This window comes from Mus musculus, chromosome 1, assembly GCF_000001635.26.
Source record: "Mus musculus strain C57BL/6J chromosome 1, GRCm38.p6 C57BL/6J".
NCBI lineage: Eukaryota > Metazoa > Chordata > Mammalia > Rodentia > Muridae > Mus > Mus musculus.
The window spans coordinates 170,842,893-170,862,018 of record NC_000067.6 but is presented as its reverse complement, the minus strand read 5'-3'; the positions used below and the strand labels follow the sequence as shown (position 1 = coordinate 170,862,018).

Genomic DNA, 19,126 nt, shown 5'->3' with positions numbered 1-19,126 from the left:
TTTGTGCTACTAGTTTCTCATGGAAATCGTCTATGCATACAAAAGTGCATTTATCCACCTTCAGTTTTTTTTTAAAACCACAGAAAATAAAAGAAGATCGGTCAGTACACTATACCTGTATTTCCCGTACGCACCAACTGTGAAAATCCTGCCCCACTTACTTTGTGTTTCGTTACTACCCACAATTCCCCTGCTTTTACCACAGGAAACACTAGCATGCAGAATGAAACTCCTAAATATTTTACCGGGTATTTCTTTAGAGTAAGTAGTGTTTGTTAAAACAAAACAAAACAAAACCATGAATGCATGATAATGTTTCTAGTTCTCAGCCAGACCATAGGGTTCCTTCTTATTGCACATCAACTATGGTCATCCATCACTTACAACAGGAACACATTTTGAGAAGTGTGCTTGCTGTGTGATCTTCATAGCATGGCATCTGCTTACAAAACCTAGATTTTAAGGTCTGCTACACACTTACATTGCATAACACATATGTGTATATATAATGCGGTATAGCCTATGGCTCCTATGGCCACAATGAGCAAAACAATCCAAGATTAAATAAAATACAAGAGACAATGATGCAGTTGAGACACAGTAGATGCAAGATGCATGGTCTATTTGCCAGTGTAGCATGACTCACTATGTTATTGTAAAACTGTTTTTATAAGTAGAGGGAACACACTATTAAATAAGGAGGAGCCGTGTACTGTGGCAAATCCTAAACTAGTAATGCAGTTGTTGGTTGTCACCATCAAGAATTATGTGTAGACTGTCCATAATTGTATGCTCTTATGAGCTTCACAGTGGCTGTTTACACATCATTACCACAAATCCCTGAGTATCCATCATCATAAGATACCATGACAGCCCTGATGTCGCTAGGTGATGGGGATTTTTCAGGTCTATTACAGTTTTTTGGGACTGCCTTTATATAGTGTTGACCATATTTGTTTTCCACACCCCTTTTTAAAAGCGCTTTTGTTGTGTTTTGTTTTGACAGACTGGCTAGTTTCCAGCTTGCTCTATAGCTAAGGATGATGACCTTGAACCCATGTCCTCCCAGGTGCTGGCATTACAGGACCTGTGCATGCTCCACTCCACGGATGGAGCTAGTCTCTAACCCTTCAATAGGTTTAACAGGATCTTGCTATGTACCCATGTTGGTTCAAACTTTTGATTCTCCTGTGTCTGCCTCCTGAGTGCTAAGCTTACAGGCATGTGCTACCATTGTCTGTCTCTCTTTTATTTGTTTTCATTTTTTGGAGAGGATCTTATCTAGCCTTGTCTGGCTTCCAATTCAGGGCATAGCCAAGGATGACCTTGAGAGTTTACTTTAAATAAAAAAAGGTTGAGATTATTTTTATTTAATGTGTACGGGTGTTTTGCCCATGTATGTCTGTGCAACCATATGTACCTCTAGTGCCTGCAGAGGTCAGAAAAGGGAGTCAGATTCCCTGAAACTGTAGTTTTGGATAGCTGTGAGCCAACCTGTGGGTGCTGGGACTTGAACTCAGGTCTTCCAGAAGAGCAGCCAGTGCCCTTAACTGCTAAGTCACCTCTCGAGCTCCAATTTATCTTTTTTTTTTTTTTAAGTTTTTTTTCGAGACAGGGTTTCTCTGTGTAGCCCTGGCTGTCCTGGAACTCACTCTGTAGACCAGGCTGGCCTCAAACTCAGAAATCTGCCTGCCTCTGCCTCCCGAGTGCTGGGATTAAAGGCGTGCGCCACCACTCCTGGCTGCGGCTTCTAATTTATCTTAATTTAAAATAAGTAAGTTTTTTTATTTTTTAGTTACTGTTTTGTGTGTGTGTGTGTGTATATATATATATATATATATATATATATATATATATATAACATTATGTGTGAAGGTAAGAGGACAACTTTGTGGAATTGGTCTTCTCCATCACTTTTATGTGGGTGCTGAGAATGGAACTCAGGTCATCAGGCTTGCTTGGCAGGTTGGCCAGCTAAGCCCCCCTTGAATTTCTCTGTTGTCTCTCTGCCTCTACCTCCTGAGTAGGACTGCAGGCATTTGCCATGCTCGGTTCATGTGGACTGGGGATTGAATGTATGTTGTTTCATGCATGTTGCATTTTTCCAACTGAACTACATCCCCATCCCAATTAATAGCTTTGTTTTAGCTGTTATATGTTGAGCAGAGCCTGCCTGAGGGCGGCGGCAGAAGTCAGGAGACGATTTGGTGGCTTCTATAGGGGATTCCCAGAGTTAACTGACAGCAGTGAATGTGTGTACATACACATGCATGGTTTTGAGTCAAGATTTGTCTGTGTTGCTCTGACTGGTCTTGAACTGGTGGACTTAAGCTCTCTTGTTACTTCAGCTTCACAAGTAGTTGAGACTAGAGGTCTGTGCCATATTGTCCATCTAGACACATATTTTAAAATTCTGAAGTAGTTTCAAGTCTGTAAGAACACTGTTGTAAGAGCACCGTAAAGAACACTGTAAAGAACTCTGGCATGCTCGTCTGCAGTTTTTAAGTTATGTCATAGTTGCCCATTTCTTTCTCTTTTCTCCTTCCCATCTTTCACCTTTAAATACTGCAGTATCTATCATTCCCCACCAGAAGATAACAAGCAACACCCCACCACAGGCGTTTCTCCATTACCACAGTGTGTTTCTTCCATTCAGAAAATAAACAGGGTATAACACTGGTGTTCATTTTACAGAGGGTTCACATTTTGCTATCTGTCTTAGTGGTCTGGAATTGGTTGTTTTTTCTTTTTCTTTTTTTTTTACATGTCTCCTTGATGTCCTTCATTCTGGAATAGCTCTTTAGTTCCCCCACCCCCTCAGTCTCTCATGCCTTTAACAGTTTTTATACAAGAAATTAATCATAATCTGGATCTATGCACTGTGGCCTGTGACCAGACTCAGGCCATGCAATGGCAGGTATGCCAGAGGCCTGATGCTGTGCTTGATTCTCTGAGTCACGTGGTATGGGTCACATGATTACAGATGAGTTGACATCTGTCAGGTTTCTCCACTGTCAAGTCAGTTTTTTTTTTTTTTTTTTTTTAAAGATTTATTTATTTACTATATGTAAGTACACTGTAGCTGTCTTCAGACACTCCAGAAGAGGGAGTCAGATCTTGTTACGGATGGTTGTGAGCCACCATGTGGTTGCTGGGATTTGAACTCTGGACCTTCGGAAGAGCAGTCGGGTGCTCTAACCCACTGAGCCATCTCACCAGCCCGTCAAGTCAGTTTTAACCTTTTGTGTTTTTATTTATATTTGGGGGAGATAATGTGACAGGACACTAATGTCCTGCCATAATTAACATCCCTCACCTCTATCCTCCCTGAGTCTGCCAGCTTAAATCAACCACGTCTCAAATGGTTGCCACATGCAAATTATCTCTATCCTGTGTTATATTTATTAAAGCAATGCTTACACCATTAGAAAGAGCCCTCTTTCCTTCCCTCCCTTGCTTCCTTTTTACATATGAATTCACTTCGATTTTTTTTATATTAGTGGCTTGTAAACTTTTACTGTGTTTTAATGTTTAGATTTCTCAGATTTGGTCAGTGGGAGTTCATTCATGTTAGTGCCTTTGGTCTTTCAACCTCCTCATGTCCTTTTGTTTGTGTGTACATGAAGCAGCGAGGATTGTACTCGGGCCTTGTACATGCTGGGCATGGCTGTGGGTCTTCTGATATGTTCATGTCTTTCATGTCTTTTGCTGAGAATTTCCTTTTTTTTTTTTAAACAAATTAAGATTTCCTAGGCTTTTTTGTCCTTTGCTCTGTATCAGCCATTTCCCCAAAGTGCGCCGTAGTGATTTCCACTTAGTGGAGGATGGTTCTTAGTGTCTACTATCTAAGCACTAACTTAATGCTGAGCACTATCTTATCTAAGACTTAGTGTCTACTATCTGAGTAGAATCCTTATTCTACTGGCGGGCCATTGTGCACAAACCTTCACAAGGCAGAACCAGGAAATGAATGCATGTCTCTGTGTGCACACACACATCTGAACATCTTTAATGATTTCTTTTTCCCTGTTTCATATTTGTTTTGAGACAGCTGCCATTTTATAGCCCAGGCTTGCCTGGAACTAGTAATATAGCACAGGATAGCCTGGAACTTGCATATTCTTTCACCACTGCCTCCCCAGTGCTGGGATTATAGGCTGAGTCACCATTCTTGGGTGTATATGAATGCATTTAAAAATTAGTTCATTTACTAATTAATTATTTCAGTCTAACATCTTATAGTTCTTTTAGCCTTACTCTTTCCATGTTTCAGAATCCTCTCTCTGACAGTGAGGTACCTCCCTCCAGTTCTTTTAGATATATTTATTCATTTGCTTCATCAGTTAACAGATTGCTGACTGGAACCACTGCTCATGGTTGAGGCTTCTCTCCCATCTGTCATGCTCTCTGCCCTCCCACTGGCTCCATGGCATTGGCGGCTAGGGAATATTGCCACCTATTTCAGGCAGCCTGTTCTTCCCCCATACCATGTCTGTGGGTACCAGGCGCTTTGGTGCAGATGACTATGCATAAAACCCCAGCAGCCTCATTGCTCTGCTGTCTTAGATGCTGGAGTCTTTGTGTTGGGGAGGCTAGGGAAGAAAGCAACAGATAGAAAGAGGAGGAAAAATGGGATGAAAGGTAAGAAGCTGGGTTATGATATAGAAACATACTTTTGGAATAGAAAGCTGCTAGGATTTGGAGGTAAATCTAATATAGAGAGAGCATGGGGAAGGAGTAAACATTGGTTCTAAGGTTTTTAGCTTGAGCCACCAGGAGAATTGAATGTCATTAAGTGACAAGTAGAAACAGTAGAAGGTTAAATAGAAGGAACAAGACTTCTGTTTGGAGTGTGCCAAGTTGGTACTTTTTAATACGGTACTTTTTAAACGATCATGAGAAACGCACAGTGTGTTACCTGTGCTTCTTGACATCATCTGCTGGAGATACATATTTGGGGATGCTTGATATAGAGATGCTGTTTAAAGCCATGAGTTCAGTGGCGTTTCAAAGAGAAAACATTTGATAGAAAACTTCAGCCAAAGCCCAGGAGCAGTTTCATGTTAAAGGGACGGGAAACCATTTAGGTAGGGCCAGCCAGTGAGGTGGGAGGGAAATCAGGTGAATGCAGATGAGTGCTATGGAAGCTAAGTGAAGAAAATGTTTTAGTTAATAGGAAAGTATCAGACTATCAGATGCTCTTGTTTGGTTGGTAGAGGCAAGGACTGTGAACTTAGTAGTATGGTGGTTACTGGTGACATTAATAACTGTTGTGTATGGAGTGGGGTGCTTGCCTGGTGTGGGTTCAAGAAGGATGGGAAGACATGAGAGACAGTAAATGCAGAAAACTTGGAGGAGTTTTAGCCTAAGGCACATCCCCACAGTCATCTTCTTGCATGATTTTTGGCTCTGGAGCTGAGTTTAAAGTAGCCATTTCTGACAACTGTGTGGGTGGCCTGGCATTCTTACTATCTATACATTATCACTGTGATTTAGTTTAGTTGGTGAAAGATTCTTATCACTGGTCAGTGTCTTCATTACTGTTCTGTTGTTTTATGACACCATGACCAAGGCAACTTATGAAAGCAAGCATTTAACTGGGGGTTTTCTTACAGTTTCAGAGGGTTAGTCCATGACCATTGTGGCTGGGAGCATAGCATAGCAGCAGGCAGGGTGCTGGAGCACTAGTTAAGAGCTTATATCCTGGTCTGCAGGCAGCCTGCAGAGAGAGTTGGTGTGGGCTTTTAAAACCTCAAGGCCCACCACCAGTGACACACCTTCTCTCACAAGACCATACCTCTAAATTCTTCATAAATAGTTCACCAACTCTGAGCCTTTTGTGGGGAGCTGGTATTCTCATTCAAACCACCACAGCCAGACAAGTGGACTGGCAGTGCAGCTGAGGAGAGTGCGCATGGACAGAATCACTGCACGAGTTTAGTCCAAAGGAGGAGCTGGAGCTGGGAAACTTTAACGAGTTCCCAGTGTTCAGGAAGGGAAGCTTCACAGAGTGTATGAGGGAGTGGGCCTTGGCAGCACCTTGACCTTCTTCTAAAAAGATTTTTCATGTAGATCATGGAGGAGTCTTTTTCTGTTCCATATTTTTCTTGGTTTGTAAAGAATCTTCACTAGAAATTAGAATATACTTCAAATTGCTGAAATTTAGGCTAGTCTTTTATTATTTATTAAATATTTTTGTATGTACTTACTTCTGAGTGTGTGCATGGGTGTGAGTGTATGTACATATGTGTGTGCATGTAGAGACCAGAGGCCGATGCTGGGTGTCTTCCTCAGTCATTTTTATCTTTTTTTTTTTTCAACTGAATTTTATCGTATGTGTGTTGGGATGAGGTTGGGCCTGCTACTGTGTGTGCAGAGGTCCGATGACAACCGTATGTGTGTGTGTGTGTTCGTTCTCCTTCCACTCCCACATGGGTCTGGGGACAGAACTCAGGTTATCAGGCTTGTGCAGCAGGTGCCTTTCCCTGCTGAGCCTTCTTGCCAAGCGTCCACTTTTTGGCTTTGTCTTCAAGACAGAGTCTCCTACTGAAGCTGGAGTTCACTGATTGGGCTAGCGAGCTCTGGGGAATCCATCTTTCTCTGCTTCCCCAGTGCTGAGGCTCCAGGTATATATAGCTGTACCCAGTTTTTTGCATGTGTTATGGGGAGCGAAGCCCACGTTCTCATGATGTTCACATTGCTTGAGCTTGTCAGCAGCAGCAGTGCCTAAAAGAAAACAAGTAGATCCGCCAAGGGGCACAGCACAGAGCTTGTTCCACTCTCAGACGCCTGAGTGACAGCAGCATTTCTTTTTCCTTCTTTCTTCCAGAGTCGACGTTGTTTGCTGAACTTGGCTATTTCACAGACACTGATGATGTGCACTTTGATGCAGCACATGAGGCTTATGTAAGTACTAACTCTCAGAGCAATAGTGAATAACTTGATGTTTCATCTGTACTGTGATTAATGCATGAAGGCTTCTGAATAGTAGGTTTAGGCTAGTAGCTAAGTGACACCATTGACCATGAATGTTAGCACCTCTTGTAGTCAATAAGTACAGAGCTATAAAATTGTCCAGGTCTTGGTTTGCCATAAGAGAGATCCAGATTCAACAAGATAGATTTTTTTCCCTTTGCTATTAAGAAAAGCAAGTTCAAAAAATAGCTATTCATATCTTCTCTCTATAGAATAAAGAATGCAGACACAGCTGGAAACAACGCAGGATGAGTGCTGTACGGGGATGTCCTTTTTCATCTTACCATTCTGTGGTTTTCAAACTTCTAGAATTTTTATAAACTCAACAAACAAACAAACAAACAAACAAACAACCCCCTCCCCCTCAAAGCCTTGTATAAGGCTTCTTAGCTTATTTTTTGTCTTAGGGGTGAGTGACCTTGGAAAAGTCATTTGACAGCCTATTTGTTTGTTTTGGACTCAAGGCTTCACTCTGTAGTCTTGGGTGGTCTCGAACTTACTACATAGCTCTGGCTTGTTGGGAACAAAATAAAAAAAAGGGACGGGGCTGGGGCCCTGGGGAAGAACGGAAGGAACACCCTGCCAGAGTTTCCCTATTCTCTGGTCAGTCAGGCGTGGGAGGGCTGCTATCTACCCTATCCACTCATCCTTGGGTGGGCATTCCTCTATCCCACTCTTCAGGGGGTGGTCAAGGGGCAGCCCTGCCTGAGAACCCCCCCCCCCCCAAGCTACTTTGCTAAAGCCACCAGGGTTGTGGGAGAGAGGGAAGAGGGAAGAAGTTCCCAACACTGACCAGAGTGTGCAGCGGAACTTGAAGGAGCAGAGCAGACACTCTATGGTTTTAGAGCTTTATTATAGAAATGCAGGGGAAAGAGAGAAGGTATAAAGGAGGGAGGGAAGGAGGGAGGGAGGGAGAGAGAGAAGAGAGAGAGAGAAAGAGAAAGAGAGAAGAGAAGAGAGGAAAGAAGAAGACAAAGAGAAAGGGAAGAGGAAAGAGAAGTGAGAGAAGAGAGAGGTGAGAGGACAAAGGAATAAGAGAGTGAGGTGCGGGCGCGCTACTGTGTCATATAGGTGAATTATGACCATCAGGGTTCAGACCTCAGCTCTACTGGAAACCAGCCTGCAATTCCCCACACTGGCTGGCCTGCCATTGCTAGCAGTCCTCTTGCTTCAGCCTTCTGTGTACTGAAAGTATAGGTGTGAGCTGTAAGCTGAGTCCTATTTCTTGATTTTTACAGATCCTTTGCTGCTTGTGGGAGATGGTGGGATTAAGAGGCATGCATGAGTCATGTATCTTGTGAAGAGGAACTTACCAACTTCCTCTTCAAGAACTCTAAAAATTAGTCATAGCCTTATTTTTATCTTTGGTTGGTTAGAAAACTATGTAAAAACTGTTACTGTAATACTTTGAACCATCAAAATGACATATTTTTTTGATTAGTATATGTGTAGGTAGTTAGCTTATAGAATTCTGAACTTTGCCTCATTCTTTAAGCCTCTACCTACTGAGCTTGTTTTATTGACCCTAAAAATGTTTTTTGGGTTTGTTTGTTTGTTGAGTTTATAAAAATTTTAGAAGTTTGAAAAACCACAGAATGAATGGTAAGGCGAAAAAGGACATCCCCGTACAGCATTCACCCTCTTTCTGACTCCTGCGTTGTTTCCAGCTGTGTCTGCATTCTTTATTCTATAGAGAGATGATATGAATAGCTATTTGTTTGGACTTGCTTTTCTTAATAGCAAAGGGAAAAAAAAATCTATCTTCTTGGATCTAGAGCTTTCTTATGCAAGAGACTCATTTTGTGAATCTTTAATGGTCTATTTCCACAAAAAAAGAATAAATCTCACAAAGTTTTTAGTTATTGAGCCTGTTTCCTTTTCTAGTTGTTCTTGTCCTTTGGTGAGCCAGAAGTGCTGTATCCCTGGGTTCTCTGAGATGTATCTGCAGTATGGGGCAGTTGGCTTGGGGGGTAGCCAGTATGCTATCCATGGTAAATGGTGCCTGATGGTTTTACTTCATTCTTAACCATTTGCTGATTTGACACCTACAGGAAAATAATTTTGATCATCTTAATTTTGATTTGGATTTGATGCCTTGGGAGTCAGACCTATGGAGCCCCGGCAGCCACTTCTGCTCAGGTAATGATGTGGTTGCCTATAACATTCTAGCCAGACTTATGCTCTTGTTTGGTAAATACTGGGAATTAAGTGGGTCAGAAAATCCTGGCCAACAGGGCTTACGAAATGATGAAAAGGATGAGGCTAGGGTTACCTGCAATTCGGAGCCTCACAGCAGTATCCCTGAGTTTGATGTACATCCTTTTGAGGAGAGGCACAGCTTGACTAATGCTATGTTTTTTTAAGTGATCAAAGTTTTATAATAACAATAGAAAGAGGAAATTGGATAAAAATATTGTTTGTTTCCTTTGCCTGTTCCTTAAGGTGTGATGATGAGCCTTTCGCAGGCTGTTACTCAGGACAGATCAATACACTGTAAAATCCTTGTTATTTGGACAGAGAGTTTAACTACAGTTTACAAAAGTTTAATTTGGATTTTAATGTTCAATTTTAATTTTTAAAAATTTAAATTTAAAATTTCTTTGTGTGAGTGTTTTGCCTGCCTGTGTGTCTATGCACTGCTTGTGTCCCTGGTGCCCAAAGAGACCAGAAGTGGGTATCTGATCCCCTGGAACTGGAGGTAGATAATTGTCAACCTCTTTGTGGGTACTGGGAATTGAACCTTGGTCTTTTGGAAGATTAGCCAGCTCTTAACTGCTGAGCCATCTCTCTAGCCCTAAGGCTCACATTTTGTTTTAATAAAACTTATAGTTCCCTCTTAGCTTTGGCTGATGTGTCTACGCATAAGAATCGATTGAGAGGTTTCATTTTCCATAACTTTACCCAGCTTCTCAGCCACTCTGGCTTGTTCTACAATTTTGTTATTTAAAACCAATGAGCCATCCTACTGTGGGATAATTTAGACTTTGTTTTCTTCGAAAGAAAATAACAGTCTCATGACTCTTAGCTTTTTCTTACCAATACATCTCACCTTCTTTGTTAAATAGATATAAAAGTTATTCCCTTTAATCTCTATTAATTTTTTTCTGGTATGTGTATGTGTGTGTATGTATACATATACATGTGTGTGTATAGAGACTAGAAGAGCTTTTTTAGAAAAAATTTTTAGGTTTATTATTTTTTTATTTATATTTTTATTTTTCTATGGTTTTAGAGCTTTATTGTAGAAAGGCAGAGGGAAGGAGAGAAGGTAGAAAGAGAGAGGCTGGCCATAGCCACGTGGAGAGAGGAGGGAAGGGAGAGAGAGAAGGAGGGCTAGAGATGAGAGTAAGAAAGGGTGAGAACTTAAAGAGCGGTTTATTTTTTATATTCGTGTGCATGTTTTGCTTACTTGTATGTTTGTGCACCATGTGTGCCTAGTGCTTTTGTAGGTCAGAAGAGGATGTTACAGCCCCTGAGTAGTGAGAATTTTGGTTTCTTTAAAAACACAGAAATCTTATAAGAATGCGTTTTTGTTTTAATCCCAGGTGTGGGATATGGGGCTGTTTCAGATTGCTCACAGCAGCTGACCACTCTCTCAGGGGAGCGGTTTGCCAGCAGCAGATAGTGTCTGTAAGTGTCTGGCATCTGGAATTCTGGGAGTTCTTCAGAGGGTATAGAAATGCTAGGGCACCAAGAGCTGGGGTGGATTGATGGCAGGTGGTTAGTTGCTTTTGGTTGCTGTTGGTAAGTAGTCATGTGCTAAGAAAAAAACAACAGGGGGATTTAGATATCCTGACAGCGAAGATCAAACTTGCCCCAAGGAACTTGACACCCCTAATCAGCAAGAAGTAGTCTAACGATAAGGTCACCCCTCTCCCCTCTGTTATTTTTTCCCTCCTATCTAGTGTTGGGGGTTGAAAGGGCAGAAGAAGGGTGGAGAAGGGTGGAAGAAAAAAGAACCCAGCTTTAGTGGGCGAGTTTTCCTAGGGGGTGTTGGGTCTGGAGCGGGGCTGCGCAACAGTGGCTGAGCCGCTCCGCGTTGGTGTCTGCCTCTCCCTGCTGCGGCCGCGCAACTCTGAGTGGCAGACTGAGTTGCAGCCTCCAGGGGAAGGCATGCCATCTGCCAAGCAGCTAGCTTATATTGGCTTCAAGACCTCTGCCTCGATGATGCTCTTCACTGTGTATGGGGGTTACCTCTGCAGTGTACGAGCCTACCTTTATCTCCAGCTTCGCAGTGCCAGGCGCCAGGCCGCAGAAGAGCAGCAGATCTCAGGAGTCCTGAGAATTGAAACGGAAAAGACCTCCCCGCGCGTCATCCCTGGCAAGAACTAGGCCACGATGCCTTTCAAACCTGCTGGGCTAAAAAGCCATGGTTTCTGTGGTACTGCTGGCTTGTGCTGTTTTGACAGTTTTGGAGGCCATCAAATAAATGGAAATGTGAGGGTGAGGTTTATTACAGAGATTAAATATTTTGCTTTGTTAGAAAATCAAAACAAAAGCAAAAAACAAACAAAAAAAGAAAGAAAAAAAGAAAAGAAAAGAGAACCCACAAAGTAGCCAGCAGTCTGGCCACACTCTGGCACTGGAGTTTTGGACCATTGTGAGGTGCCATGTGGGTGCTGGGAACCAAACTCAGGTCCTGTGTTATAAGAGCAGGTGCTCATCACAGCTGCTCAGCTCTCTGTCCCCTCTGTCCCTTTCTGAGGTATTTCTTTGCAGCAGAGCCTCTCCCTGAACCTAGAGCTGATGGGTTTTGCTAGGCTGGCAGCTGGTAGTGCTGCTATTTTTAAGGGAGCTTGATGAGGTTGGGTTTGAGTGAGCTGAGAGAACCTGCAGCAGGCTGTCAGACAGAGCTGACAGGAGAAACTGAAGGAACAGTGTCTTCTCCTGTCTTCTAGCATGCTTCCTTCTAGGTCCCTGCCTACACTGCCTACAAGGAAGTGGGCGTAGAGATCATTAGTGTCGCAGATGACAGGAGTGGAGAGAAAGTGGGTACAGAACCAGCACATTTCCCCAGTAAACCCCTTTCATCCCTGCCCTTCCTAGTCTCTAGTCTCCTTCATTTCATTTCTTATTTTGCTCAATCCCTGTCTTCTCTCATGGAATGTGAGTTACCTGAGTGTTCTCCAGCCCAAGTTCCTGATCCATAGATTCTGGGAACTTAATAAAATGGCTGTTTCAGCAAAGATTTAGTTACACAGCAGTAATAGAAAACTGAGTGTGTGTGTGTGTGTGTGGGGGGGTGTAGCCCAGTGGTAAAGTGTTTACCTGGCATGCACAAAGCGTGGGGTTTGAGATTCAGCTCCTGAAAACAACAACAAACTATAGCAACAACAACAATCAACCAAAAAACCAGACATAAAACAAAAAGCCAAAACTCTAGAGTGAGCATTGACCTTGTGCTTTTATGTTCTGCGGTGGGGGGCAGGCGTAGGTTAGATAGGTGAGTTGATACAGTGAGGGTGAACAGGCAGATACGGTTCAGATGGGAGGCTGCTGCTTATTCATGGTTCCTGTCTGACTCTGGGTAGTTGGCTTTTTGTCTACGGCCTAATACTGAAAACAGAGAGGAGTTTATAGAGTAGAACGTTTCGCCTGCTCTTGTTCCTCAACCAAGAAAGCCAGTGCACCAGTTTCTTCTTTTTCTCCAGAGAGTTAGCGCAGGAGTGACTTCCTACAGGAGTACAAGTGATTTTGAGTTTTTCATTGAAATGATGTTTTTGTAACCAAACTGCTAATTGAATTTTCAAAGACCATTTTGCCCATCTTATTGTGAGTTTGTATGAGTTGGTGTGTAAAACTGTCCACCATGTCTTTCCCTGACAGACATGAAGGCAGAGCCCCAGCCTCTTTCTCCGGCTTCCTCCAGTTGCTCCATCTCCTCTCCTCGGTCCACAGACTCGTGTTCTTCAACTCAGCACGTTCCTGTAGGTGGCCAGTCTCTTGTGATGTATTTATTGGGTTTAATGCCATCTGGGAAATGGGGGCTGGGGTGGGGTGGGGGGAAGGCGGTTGACATTAATGTTTTGAGTAATCTCATTCTCTGAGGAAAAGAGACTTGACAGGGCCTTGTGGGAGTGAGAAATCTGTTACCTCCTGGGTTCGGCTCCCTCCCTTTTGTTCTTGCTTCCTCAGTGCCCAGTAGTCTTTGCTTACTGGTTTTCTTTTCTTTCTGTACCCATCTTTCCACTCCCTTAGAATATACATTCTTTAAGGACTTGGAAGAATGTAAGATTTATAATTCCTGGGTCATAGAGTTCAGGAACTCCTACCATTATCTTTCAAATTAACTAAGATCTTTACAAAAGTCTGATAGCTCCTTTGGAGTGCATCCCTGGCCCTCACAACAAAAGCTTTGAAATCAAGGAAATGGAATACCTGATTTAAGTAATGGGAAAGGCAAAGTACAAGAAGAAAAATCAAATTAATATTTCATATATTTTAACTTTTATAAATTGAGCCATCTTTATTCTGGCAGGTTCTATACTTAGCAAACTTCTAAATTTTGGGAATTCTGTTTGCTTTGGGGTGTGTGTGTGTGTGTGTGTGTGTGTGTGTGTGTGTGTGTGTTTAGGTAGATGACAACCTTCAGGAGTTGGCTTTTTCCTTCTACCATGTTGTTATCAGCTGAGTTTTTGGGACCTGCACGGCAGGCATTTCTCCCTGCCGAGCCATCATCTCCCCAGCGCTGTATTCACTAGGAATTCTAAGATTACTTTTTGCTTTTGCTGGGCCATCAGCACCTGACCTTAGGATAAAAGCCATTAGGATCTTACCTGGTGGTCTGTCTACCAACTCTCCAAACCTTTCTTAGTAGAGTCACCTTCAAAAACAACTCTTAAAATTACAAAATGTACTATGTCCTTTGCCTTAAAGCCGTTTAATTACTTCCTAGTGCTCAAAGTGTGGAGTTCAGATTCTCTGTGTGCTGGTCCTCCAGGTCTGCCGTGCTTACAAACACTTTCTAGTTATTTCAGCCTTGCTTTGTGTTGCCCTTCCTATCCTCACTCCCCATTTAGCTTGTGTCCTGTGAGTTTCTTCTGAGAACTGTGCACATGGCTCATGCAGTCCTGTGCTAGGCACTTTGCAGCACTGGAAGTAGGGTCTCTGTTGTTATAGTGTTAGGGGGTTTTGTTTTTGTTTTGTTTTTTAATGAGACAGCATCTAACTGTATAGCTTCTTCTCTTGCTGCTGTGGCAAAACCCCTGACCAGTGCAACCTAAGGAGTAACGGTCTCTTTTGACTCAGTCTGTCATGGATGGGAAGGCATGGCCGCAGGAGACGAGGCTGATGGTCACATCGTGACCATGGTCAGAAAGCAGACAGACAAACGTCCCTGCTTTGCCTGCTTTCTCTGTTTCTGAAGCCTGACACCTCAGCCCATGGAGCAAGGCTGCCCACATTCAGTGTGGGTCTTCCCACTTGAGTCTAACTAGGAAGTGCCTCACAGTTATGCCTAGGAATCTGTTTTCAAGGTGGTTCTAGGTCCCGTCAAGTTAGTAACCAGTATAAACCAGTACAGCAGTGAAAGGGACTTCTGACTTGTGGTCCTGCTGCCCCAGCATCCCAAGTGCTAGGATTGCAGGGTTCTTTTAAAGGTAGTCTTACTGTGTTGCCCAGGCTGGGCTTCAGTGCAGGAATGTGCCACTGTGTCTGGCCTGGGTTGTTTCCTTCCTTCCTTCCTTCCTTCCTTCCTTCCTTCCTTCCTTCCTTCCTTCCTTCCTTCCTTCCTTCCTTCCCTCCCTCCCTCCCTCCCTCCCTCCCTCCCTCCCTCCCTCCCTCCCTCCCTCCCTCCCTCCCTCCCTCCCTCTCTCTCTCTCTCTCTCTCTCTCTCTCTCTCTCTTTCTTTCTTTCTTTCTTTCTTTCTTTCTTTCTTTCTTTCTTTCTTTCTTTCTTTCTTTCTTTCTTTCTTTCAGCAGGATTTCACTGTGTAGCTCTGGCTGGCCTGGAACTTATTATGGAGACTAGGTTGGCCTTGAACTTGTAGAGATCCTTCTGTCTCTGCCTTCTAGGTGTAGAGATTAAAATAATAACCAGCACGCCTAGCCTGGTTATTCTTCTTCTTCTTTATATTTATATAAGGTGCACATATATTTATTTTATTATTATTGTTCTTACTAGTTCTGTTATTGTTGCTGCTGCTCTTCCTCCACTTCCTCTTATCCATGTCCTTATCCTTTTTCCTGCCTTTTACCTCTCTTCCTCCTTTCCTTCTATTCTTCCTCCTCCTGTTACTCAAAAGCTTATCACTCAGAAAGACATTCTCTAATTTTTTATTGTTTTTTGTTTTTGTTTTGTTTGTTTGTTTGTTTTTTCGAGACAGGGTTTCTCTGTAGCCCTGGCTATCTTGGAACTCACTCTATAGACCAGGCTGGCCTTGAACTCAGAAATCTGCCTACCTCTGCCTCCCAAGTGCTGGGACTAAAGGCATGCGCTACCACCGCCTGGCTAATTTTTTATTCTTGTTCTCTTGCTTACACTGCCTTTTTATTTGGAATGATCTTAAATTTGCAAATATATTGTGGAGATTTTTGTCTGAGCCATTTGAGGGTCAGTTGGCCACTGAATTCCAAATTCTATAATGTCTACCTCCTATGAACAAGAATGTTTTTTTTAACAACAATACAGCCACCAAAACCAGGAACTAAACATTGATATATAACAATAATCTCATCTGTAGCCCTGTAGGCATATTTGTTTTAGCTATTTTATTTGGTTTTTATGTACCTCTTTCTCCCTTCCAGCCCTTATTCCTTCCAACCCCCCATCACCAGGTAGTAGAGAAGGAAGGGTGGAGGAGAAAGGAGGCTAGGTCTCTTTAAACTACTTCCTGCTGACTAAAGCAAGTCTAATCTTCCGCTACCGGGAAGTCCAGCTTCTTCTGGTCTCTTTCCTCTCAACCATCAGCAGCAGGAGCAGGACCCAGCAGGGGGTACAGCCGAACAGCCAGGCTTCTTCCTTAGTGTTCCCCTGCCCCTCAGAGTTCCCTCAGCCCCCTCTGGCATTTGGCTTTTTTTTTTTTTTCTCTCGCTCAAGAGTTCCCAGAATTAAGCTATCTGCACTGGGCACAGATCCTGCCCCTGCTGGAGCACGAGGCAGTCAGTCTGCTGCTGTGGATAAGCTGAAGGAGGCCACACCAGGGATTAAAACAGAAACATGTCTCCGTAGCATAACTGAGGTTAAAAGAAACCAAAACTCGCACTACCCAGTCCCGGTTTAGATTGTGCAATTTCCCATGTAGCTCCCCTTAGATTCAGACCAGCAAAAGCATCAGGTTATGTTGCATGTGGTTGTCTTTCTGCTTTAATTTTCTTTATTCTGGAACAATTCTTCCTTCTTGACTTCGTGCTTTAATGACCTTATCATTTGGAGTGCCAGACGTTTCCTCAGGATTGGAGTCAGCTTTAGTGTCTATGGCAGGAATGCCACAGAAGTGGTTTTGTGTCTGTCTTTTGTTTGTTTGTTTTAGCCTCTCTCTCTCTGTCTCTCTGTCTCTCTCTTTCTCTCTCTTGGTTTTTGAGACAGGGTTTCTCTGTATAGCTTTAGCTGTTTGGCTGTCTTGGAACTTGCTCTGTTTACCAGGTTGGCTTGCAGCTCATATAGATCACCCACCTCTGCCTCCTAAGTCCTAGGATTAAAGTAGTAAGGATGTCACCACTACCAGATCTGTTTTTGCCTTTTGAGATAGGATCTCACCTAGTTCGAACTGGTTTAAAGTTGCTATGTAATGGAAAATGGCCTTCAACTCCTGATTCTCCTGCTTTCACCTCCCAAGAACTGAGGTTACAGGTGCAGGCCACCCACACTCCACCTTGTCATTTATTTTTGATGATAAGATTCAGTTTGATGACAGTTTGAGGTGGTCCTGTTACTGGTGATGTTCACCTCAGTCAGCTGACAGCATCTGCTAGGCTCTCAGCCAAGAAGCTGCTCTTTTCTCCCTTTGCTAGTTGCCAGTATTTTGTGAAGAAGGTACTTTTAAACCGTGGAAAAGTACTGCTCTTAAAATAATAAGCTGGGCGTGGTGGCGCACGCCTTTAATCCCAGCACTCGGGAGGCAGAGGCAGGCAGATTTCTGAGTTTGAGGCCAGCCTGGTCTACAAAGTGAGTTCCAGGACAGCCAGGGCTATACAGGGAAACCCTGTCTCGAAAAACCAAAAATAAAAAAATAAAAAAAAAAATGAACATTTACTTTTTTATTTTGTGTGTCTTATGTATGGTTGTTCATGATGGCTCACAGTGAGTGTGTGAAAGTCAGACTCTTTCTACCACATGGGTTCCGGGGGTTGAACTCAGTGCCTTTACTCGCTAATCTGTTCTCCTGCCCGAATGTGCGGGTCTTTGTCAAGCTATCCATCACCCAGATACTTGTTAACATTAGTGTTGACTTACTGTTTCCCATTGGGTTTAGACTGTAACCATTGCTGTGATTATTTATTCTGGTGTTTGTGTTGTCTCGTATTTAGCCACCAGGAGTCGCTGTCTATGGCTCCTGTGATCTTTCACTAGGCTTCTGTTGGGCTCAGCCATGTTACATGAAGGCTCTCCTTCCTTGCCTTGCCTTCTTAGGTCCGTGGGTCCCCTTGTGAATGTGTTCCCAACACTTCTGGTACCCTGACAAGTCCCCCGGGCATGGAGGGTGCTCTTGCAGCCCCATCTAATGCCTGATGCTTAAATTATTCAGGAAAGAATATTTTCTAAGTGAGTGTTAACACAAGTTTTTCATAAGGTAAAGATGACCTCAGATCCATTTAAAATTGCCTTAGTATGTGATTTGAGACACAGGCTCAATTTTATGTTTCTCTAAAATATTATTAAAAGGTTTATTCCAATATCATATATTAAAAGTTTATTTGTCCCCCTCTCTGATTTCATTTATAAGTATGCATTTTAAATTTATAGAGATGGTATTATTATTATTAATTATTGGTTTGCTGTTATTGATTTATATTTGAGTTTTGAGACAGAGTTTTGCTTTGCAATTCAGGCTAACCTTGAACTCATGAACCTCTGCTTCAGCTTCTTGAGTGGTGTGGTTATAGGTGTATTCCACATGCCTGGCTCCCATTTACTTTTAAAGATGAATTCCTGTTACTCTGTATCTATTAACTCTGTTGCATCTAACTGCACATTTCAAAACGCATTCACTGTATTTTACCCATACTATGAAGAATATATTTTTGTAAAAATAATATTCTCTTGTGGCCCTGTGTCAGGATCCCTTGGGATGTATGTCCACATGTGGAGAAAGTGGGTGACAGGCTGCAGGTCCTTGTCAGTCAGTGCTTGCGTGCTTTCCCGGAGCTGCTGCAGGCGCTCAGCAGGCGCTCAGCAGGCGCTCAGCAGGCGCTCAGCAGGCGCTCTGCAGGCGCTCAGCAGGCGCTCAGCAGGCGCTCAGCAGGCGCTCAGCAGGCGCTCAGCAGGCGCTCAGCAGGCGCTCAGCAGGCGCTCAGCAGGCGCTCAGCAGGCGCTCTGCAGGCTTTGAAGAGCCTGGGAAGTTTTCTGCTAGGGCCGATGTTATCCAGGAGTCTGGGATTTTTCCAGATAGTAAATCTTTGATTATTTTTTCTTTGATTATTGGTTGTTTACAAACTGTCTCTAATTTCATTATGTATTTATGATCTTCATAAATTGTGTATTCTTGTCCTTTGACAGTTGTCTATGGATTTACTGTCTGTTTTTGTGCTATTTGCAAGAATCAGATGAGTGGTTAAGACATTAAGTTGTGCTGTGTGACGTCTGTGTTGGTGTGTGAGGAGGCTGGTTCGTCAGGAGTACCTCACCCCTGTGAGACAGCTCTCAGTCCTCAGACCTAACTCATCAGGTGGCTGACCTGAGCCCCAGGGCTCCCTGTCTGTTTTTCCCAGCCTGAGGTGAGAAGTGTGAGAAGACAGTACTTTCCTCCCTGACTCTCAAGTCTCAAACTCTTGCTGGGTAAAGGCATTGCTAACCTCATTTTCCTATTATCTATCAACTTTGTAGTCTTTGGGTTTTTTTGTTTTTTTTTTTTGTTTTTTGTTTTTTTGTTTTGTTTTGTTTTGTTTTTTTCCAGACAGCGTTTCTCTGTGTAGCCTTGGCTGTCCTGGAACTCACTCTGTAGACCAGGCTGTTCTTGAACTCAGAAATCCATCTGCCTCTGCCTCCTGAGTGC

General features: G+C 43.1%; 2 protein-coding genes across 5 annotated transcripts in view; both read left to right on the top strand.

The window, feature by feature from the left end:
* Positions 1-19,126, top strand: part of Atf6 (activating transcription factor 6) — a 164,129-nt gene that overhangs the window by 6,567 nt on the left and 138,436 nt on the right. For 3 of the 4 annotated variants that reach the window (NM_001081304.1, XM_030253420.1, XM_011238796.3), the window contains 3 exons: positions 6,830-6,906; positions 9,027-9,114; positions 12,802-12,902. In NM_001081304.1, the coding sequence (NP_001074773.1) occupies positions 6,830-6,906; positions 9,027-9,114; positions 12,802-12,902 (266 nt within the window). Of the gene's footprint in view, positions 1-4,274; positions 4,642-6,829; positions 6,907-9,026; positions 9,115-12,801; positions 12,903-19,126 lie in introns of those variants that run through there. The other variant, XM_006496792.4, reaches the window with a different exon arrangement.
* Positions 11,038-11,457, top strand: Gm29733 (predicted gene, 29733). Its single transcript, NM_001372466.1, has one exon. The coding sequence runs from the start codon at positions 11,089-11,091 to the stop codon at positions 11,305-11,307; it is 219 nt and encodes a 72-aa protein (NP_001359395.1). The 5' UTR covers positions 11,038-11,088; the 3' UTR covers positions 11,308-11,457.